General features: G+C 31.3%; 1 protein-coding gene across 1 annotated transcript; it reads right to left on the reverse strand.

Annotated features, from left to right (window-relative positions):
• Nucleotides 1-1,744: 1,744 nt before the first annotated feature.
• Nucleotides 1,745-2,859, reverse strand: LOC124924449 (WAT1-related protein At2g39510-like). Its single transcript, XM_047464487.1, has 5 exons — nucleotides 2,843-2,859; nucleotides 2,535-2,778; nucleotides 2,282-2,443; nucleotides 2,044-2,195; nucleotides 1,745-1,964 (listed from the first exon to the last, which is right to left on the reverse strand). The coding sequence occupies exons 1-5, from the start codon at nucleotides 2,857-2,859 to the stop codon at nucleotides 1,745-1,747; spliced, it is 795 nt and encodes a 264-aa protein (XP_047320443.1).
• Nucleotides 2,860-7,701: the final 4,842 nt, after the last annotated feature.

A 7,701-nucleotide genomic window follows, 5' to 3' on the forward strand; every position in this document is an offset into this window, starting at 1 on the left:
TATATTTAAAAAACCATTTTATTCGGGTTAGTTTTGAGAGGGAGTTACTTTTAGGGTTAGGGTCATTTGATCAAATTTACCTAGGCTTATGAGCCTAAAATTTTCTTCCTCTAGTATTATTATTAATTAATATATATATATATATATATATATATATTATAAATCAATTAGAATATATCTTTTACTTATATTAATATTTAGATATAAATATATATATATATTATGAAAGTTTTTATAGTAGATATTATTATTATATATATATATTTAATTTTTGTTAAATTTTATAATTAGTATTATTTTTTTAATTTGTTAGGTGAAAAAAAAATATTATTTGAATTGGGTCCAGATTATATATATAACTGTTATTTTATTTTACATTATTTAAAAAATGATTTTATTTAAAAAATGATTGTATATACTGGCTGATTATATTCAGCAACATGTGATTCCGAGCCATAAATAATAATTAAAAAAACTCAATTTATTTATAATGTAGTTTGTAAAAATAAATTCAATTTAGTTATGATTCACGTTGGATAAATTAAATTTTTTATTATAAATTATACCTATGTTTATTTTAATTCTCACATATCAGTTTCTATGGTTGTGTTTACATGATATTTATTTTATTTTTTATTTTTTATACTAGAACCAATTAAAAATAATAATAATTTATAAATATATTATTTTTCATTGGGAATATATTATTTTTTTAATAATTTATTTATTATTAATGAAAATGATAATTAAAAAAGATAAAATTATAATACTCACATTTAAAAATATAAAAGTTAATTAAATAGTCTCCCAACATTAATGTTGTTTGGAGTCTAAATAACTTTATTTAGCCAAAGATATCTAAATATTAATGTGGTCTAGGCTTTTTAAAACACAGATTATATAAATCTTATTATTCATTAATGTGGTCAATGCTTTTTAAAACACAGATTATATAAATCCCATTATTCATTAATGTGGCTATACTTTTTAAAACACAGATTATATAAATCTCATTATTCATTAATGTGGCCTGTGCTTTTTTAAAACACAGTTTATATAAATCCCATGGCCTAAGCCTTTTAATCAACATTCATCCTGTCCAGTTTTCTTCTCCCAGCACAATTGTTATTGATGATCCATTGGGGAACTACTCCCTTGGCCATTGAAAATGATAATGGAAGAAGGATAAAAAGAAAGATTAATTATATGACTCCACGCCAGATGGGTACTCTAAGAAAGTTCCCATCAAACGTTAAAAGCCTTATATTCAGTAAGATCTTTGATGGAGTACCAGTCATCTATTCATCAACACAGGTAACCAGTCTTAACTTCTTCATTTTCACATTCCTCGTGTAACTCTTTTTTATTTTTGTGCAGAATAATCTGAGAGCAGTCATCAGGTCATCTGGATTGTAAGTAAAGAAAACCCTCTTTTTCTTTAGGTAATTTAATGTTTACTATCATATATATCGTTAAAGCTATTTTGTTTTTGTTTTTAAGGTTGTCAACGCACATGAGCTTGAAATCCATGCCGGATGCCGACAGACCAAGCATCCGAACGATCGTATTTACTTTGCTAATGGGAAGACAATCGCCGACTTGGTGTATGAGTTGCACGATACTACTACGCAGGAGGACTTGTATCAAGCAATGAAGACTGTGTGTGGCTCTAAAGACTTTTTGTTTTCTTTTCTTGGACAAATTTACTTCAACTGTTTTTATTGACTTGTGTTAAACTTTGTACTCAAACTGCTTCATCAATAGACAATACTTTTACAGAATTATTATTAACCTCTGTTTTTGAAATCTCTTTTTTCTCATCTTCTTCATTTTTATCATTGTCCAGAAGGTCAACAAGAGCTATATGATTGATCTCTTGCTTATTAGTTAAGCTCCTTTTTTCCTTACTTTTACCCCACATGACCATATATAATCCAGCAACTATTACAAGTGATCCTACAACCCTGCAGAAAAAAAGGATCAAATATAATATAATCATCAAATGTTGGTTTGTTTTTCATAAAAAGTACTATTATTACTTGCCTTCCCAGGTTGATTTGCTCAGAAAGAAAAAAAGAACCCATTATGGTAACAAGGACCATGCTGAGAGGGTTGAATGAAGTCACAAAGACAGGTCCTTTCTCCTTCATCACTTGTAATGAAATATAATAGTTAACGCCTGAACAGATAACCCCCTGCAACAATCCAATAAACCATATCTTAATATGAAGACACTAAAAATGGCAAAATAAGAAAGAAGAATATGAAGATGGTAGATTACTCCATAAAGGGCAGCTAAAAGCTTGGAGTCAAAGTGCAAAGACCAAATATGTGCATTTCCTCTCTGGGCAAAGAGTGTAAGAACAGTCCCTTGTAATGATCCCGTTAGGCAGATCAGTGTCGTGAGTGAAAGTGAAGCTGGATAAGATTTCAAGGTGATTGCCTATATAAAATTTTAACAAGATGATGATTTGGACATTTTACAAGAATTTTGAATTATGAAAATCGAGTGAGAGTAATTGATGAATTATCACTTGTAAAATGTAGAAACTAGCCCAGCAGAAACAACCAGCTATGATCATAAGAGAGCCCTTGATGTTGTTGTCTTGGTTTGATTTAGAAGAAGAAGAGACATTATATGTTTCTTGGTGTTGGGTCCATGGTAAGCCCAAGTTTGGACCTTTGACTAATGTCATAATCATAGCTCCTCCAACTGTCACTAAGGTACCCACAATCTTAGCCTGACTCCATACTTTCTTGACTTCGACATTCTCAAGCCTGTCATGAATATTAATAAATAAACAAACAAATTTCTCAGTTAACAAAAGGGAAAGTAATTTACCTGAGTAACCAAGCCATTACAAATACGAGAGCTGGAAGAATATTTCCCATGGCTGCTCCAAAACTTGCTGTTGTGTACTTAATCCCATTATAATACAAGTTCTGATCTAGAACCGGCCTAAACAAACATTTCAACACAAATCAAGATAAACTCTAGTATATAATTGCATACTTTAAAGTTATAGTCATACTCTAATAGCCCCAGCAACATAATCTTGGTCCAAATAGATAGAGTCATCCTTGGCCTTACTTTCCTGTCACATATTGGTTATTTAAATAATAAATATTAAGTTTGTAAGGATTAAAAATTAATATTTTCTTCTGTTAACTAGTTTAGAAGCTTGCACCTTTCTAGGACCATGGCAAAAGGGGCGAAGACGATAGCTGCAATAGCATTCCGATAGACAGCAAAAGTGTAATGGTTCATACCCTGGTTTAGAGCAGACTTGGCAATTATGGACATCCCAGCCAGCCCAAATTGCAGGAAGATCACACACAAATACACTTTAGATTTACTTAATATTTCAAGCCATGATCCCATTGTTTCTAGATCTCTCTTTTACTTTATTTGAGTGAGATATTGGTATATATGATCTTATTGTAACCAGGGCTTAGCATTTATATAGACTTTAAGTTGTGGATGAACAACAAGCTTCGATAATACTAGGGGACTCCACTATGAAAATAATGGTTTTTTCTTTCTTCTTTTTATCAGTTGACACTTTTTAGAAATCTGGTGGCATATAATTTTCTTTAACATAAAAGTATGAAGCAAAAATGTTGCTGACTAAGGAAGAACTAGTAGAGAAAGATTAAGGCCTGATTTGATGTGGATTTTTATTTTTTGAACAAGGTTCACTTATTTTATCGGTTTCTAGATTTTAAAGTGGTTCAGACGATAAAGAAATTAAAAAAAAATAGCTTAAATCGAGCATATCTAACCCAAAATAACAATATAAAACAACTTCAAAATTGATAATAAAACAACTTGATTGAAGTGTTCAAGAAAAAAAATCATTAAGACAGCTCAACAACAAACTAACATACTCATTAATATTCCAAGAGTGAACTCGGTTTATATTTTTATTGTTGTTTTTCAAATGGTGAACCCGGTATATTTGGGTCATGTTTAGTGACACTTTGGACCATTTAAAAAAATATTTTAATTTTATTATATCAAATATTATTTATTTTTATCGATGATCAACTAAAACACAATTATTTGTTTTTATAACAAGTTAAATTATAAAACAGTACTAATAGTGTAAAACATTTATTATTTAATTAAAAAAACGAAAAAGTTGTTTGATAAGGTTGGATGATGCTGATGTCTTTATGAAAAGAATAATTAATTGAGTTTTTGTTGGATTTTGTTTTTCTTGTTTTTTCTCTTTAATTAGTTTGGCATCTCACCACAATGTTTAACGTACAGATTGTACCTATTGCATGTGCTTAATTATAGAGTTACATACCTATATAAAAGGTTTCGTTTCTTAAACAACCTTTCGATTCCTTTTCCTGTAAAAGAGGTTTTTTACTAATCCAAAAAACACCCGATCGATCAAACAAGTGTCAAATAAACATGAATAGATCGAAAGTAGTGGAGGCTTGGGTGGTGGGCATTCACGTAATTTCAACATATAATAGCCAATGAAATTACAAGTTTGTGGGAGGATTCGGGATATTTATAGATATATAGATATATAAGGGTTTGCATGTCATCATGCATGCATGTAACATCTTATAATATTTGGTTCATACGAGATCAAAACAAGCTCAACTATATAGTGATGTTTGGTTTCACCAAAACTCTTCACTTGAAACCCTAATGGTTTAAATTTTCTAATATATGACACTTTATATGACATTTTGTATGTATATTTCTTTGGTTTTTGAGGTTTATATTCCTTGTAGCCATTTTGTGATTGGTGTAAATTTTGGTGTGCATTGACCCGTGACCAAGAACAAATCTATGTGTATTAGGCTTAGCCCAGCCAAAAAGGAAATTATTACCTACCAAACCATTAAATATTCTAATTTTTAAAATAATAATATTTTTGTATTAATTGCATTGCAAGAATGTAACTGTGATTTGAAGCCTATGTTGAAACATGATTGGTATTAAAAGGTTGATGGGTAAGTCAATCGTCAAGTTGGGAAAAACATATATATTATATTTTCTATTTGATTGAAAAAGAGCAAATAAAGCCCAACTAAAACGGAAATAAATTATATTGAATACCTCCTCAAATCAAAGAGTAAAAAATTACGGGACTTTACGTCCACTCAAATTTCACTATAATCAGAGTCGGGAATACAATCAAGGTATAACAACCTTTAATACCGTAAAAAGATGAAAGGGCATAACAAAAAAGATACAACTTTTTTTTGTCTCAAACAAGTCAAGTAAAAAACTCAAATTTGGAAGAACCTTTAATTCCCAGAAAAACCCAGTTTGAATCTCTGATCGTCAGTTTTATGAACCCTGCGTGGCTGTAGGCGAAAATCTGTTACAAGATTTTTTGTTTCTTCCTCTCTTTTAATTTTTGACTTCTGTTTCTTAATAACGGCTCCCGCTATTTAAATACTAGAGCAATTAGGTTATAACATAACCCTTTAAAATATTATAATACCCTTAATGAATTAAAAATGAACTTAAACCACTATTGGGCCTTTTCCATATTTGGGAGCCCAAACAAAACCCAACAAACTCCCCCCTCACAAATATGGGAAAGATGTTGTCAACCCAGCGGTTGAACAAAAAAACTTGAACTTGCTTTGTGGTAGTGCCTTAGTAATCATATCGGCGTCATTATCGTTTGTATGCACCTTTTCTAAAATCAATAATTTTTCATCTAACGCATCCCGTATCCAATGATACCTTACATCAATGTTCTTAGATCTAGAATGAAATGTTGAATTTTTTGCTAGATAAACATCGCTTTGACTATCATAGAGAAGCACATACCTTTCTTGCACAATACCAAGTTCAAATAATAACTTCTTAACCCATATCAGCTCCTTACAAGCTTCCGTTGCTGCAATAAGTTCAGCCTCCGCAGTTGACAACGCAACACACTTTTATAGTCTCGATTGCCAAGAAATAGCTCCCCCTCCAAAATTAATCAAATAGCCTGAATTGGATTTTCTTGAATCAGCATCACCTGCCATATTTGAGTCGGTATAATCAACTAAATTCGAATTCTTATTTCCAAGGCAAAGTCTCATACTTGATGTGCCTCTAAGATATCTCAATATCCACTTCACCGCTTCCCAATATTCTTTTCCTGGATTTGAAAGAAACATGCTGACAGTACCAACATCATAAGCTAGATCTGGTCTCGTGCTAACCATAACATACATAAGACTACCAACAACTGAACTATAGAGAACATTCTTCATATATTTCTTCTCATCATCATTAGAAGGACTATATTCGGAGCTCAATTTAAAATGAGCCGTTAAAGGTGTGCCAACACTTTTAGCATTCTCCATATTGAATCTTTGTAACACTTTTTCAATATATTTTTCTTAAGACAACCTTAACTTTTTCCTCTTTTTGTCACGACTGATTTCTAATTCCAATAATCTTCTTTGCTTGTCCAAGATCCTTCATTGCAAAGGACTTCCCTAGGTCTTATTTCAACCTATCAATTCTTGCAGCACTTTGACCAATAACAAGCATATCATCAACATAAAGTAACAGAATAACAAAATCATCAGGGGAGAATTTTTGCACAAACACACAATGTTCGGAAGTAGTCTTTTTATATCCGTGTTGCTTCATAAATGACTCAAACTTCTTGTATCATTATCGTGGAGACTTCTTTAAATCATACAAACTCTTATTCAACTTGCAAACACAATTCTATTTATCCTTGCCCTCAAAACCATCAGGTTGATCTATATAAATCTCTTCCTCTAAATCACCGTGAAGAAAAGCCGTCTTCACGTCCATCTGTTCAATTTCCAAATCAAGACTAGTTGCCAAACTCAATATAGTTCTGATTGAAGTCATCTTAACAACAGGAGAGAAAATTTCGTCAAAGTCAATTCTCTTTCTTTGACTAAACCCTTTGACAACCAAACGAGCTTTGTATTGTGGAGTTGAAGTATGATCATCTTGCTTCAATCTATTTACCCACCTGTTCTTTAAAGCTTTCTTTCCTTTTGGTAATTCTACCAACTAAAAAGTATGATTATCATGTAGAGATTGCATCTCATCTTTCATAGTATCAACCCATTTATGCTTGGATTCACTATCCATATGACTCTAGCTCTCTTCCATCAATCACTAAAACATATTCATTAATAATATATTTCGTAGAAGATTGTCTATCTCTTGTCGATCTTCTAGATGGAATTGTAGATACTTCCTCTTGCTCGTTACTAATATTCTCTATTTGAACGTCATGTTCATCTTGAGAATCATCCTATTGTAGCTGATTTTCTATTCAACTAGGTGAAACAGATAATTAAACTAGATCTGAATCTATCCACTCACCTTTTCCCTTCAACTCACTACTTTTAGCTTTATCAATATTTTCAATAGTCTCATCTTCATAAAAGATGACATCACGACTTCTGACAAGCTTCTTTGCAACTAGATTGTATAATCTATAACCAAATTCATCTTGGCCATAACCCAAGAACATGCATTCTAGACTCTTCACGTCCATCATTGATCTTTCATTCTTTGGAATATGAATAGAGAACCTACATCCAAATACTCGTAAATGATCATACGAAATATTTTTATGAGTCCATACCTTATTTGGAACTTCACCATCCAAAGAGACTGTAGGACTCAAATTAATAACATGTACTACTATGAGTAATGTTTCACCCCAAAACGTTTGA

Source organism: Impatiens glandulifera, chromosome 2, assembly GCF_907164915.1.
Source record: "Impatiens glandulifera chromosome 2, dImpGla2.1, whole genome shotgun sequence".
NCBI classification, from domain to species: Eukaryota; Viridiplantae; Streptophyta; class Magnoliopsida; order Ericales; family Balsaminaceae; genus Impatiens; species Impatiens glandulifera.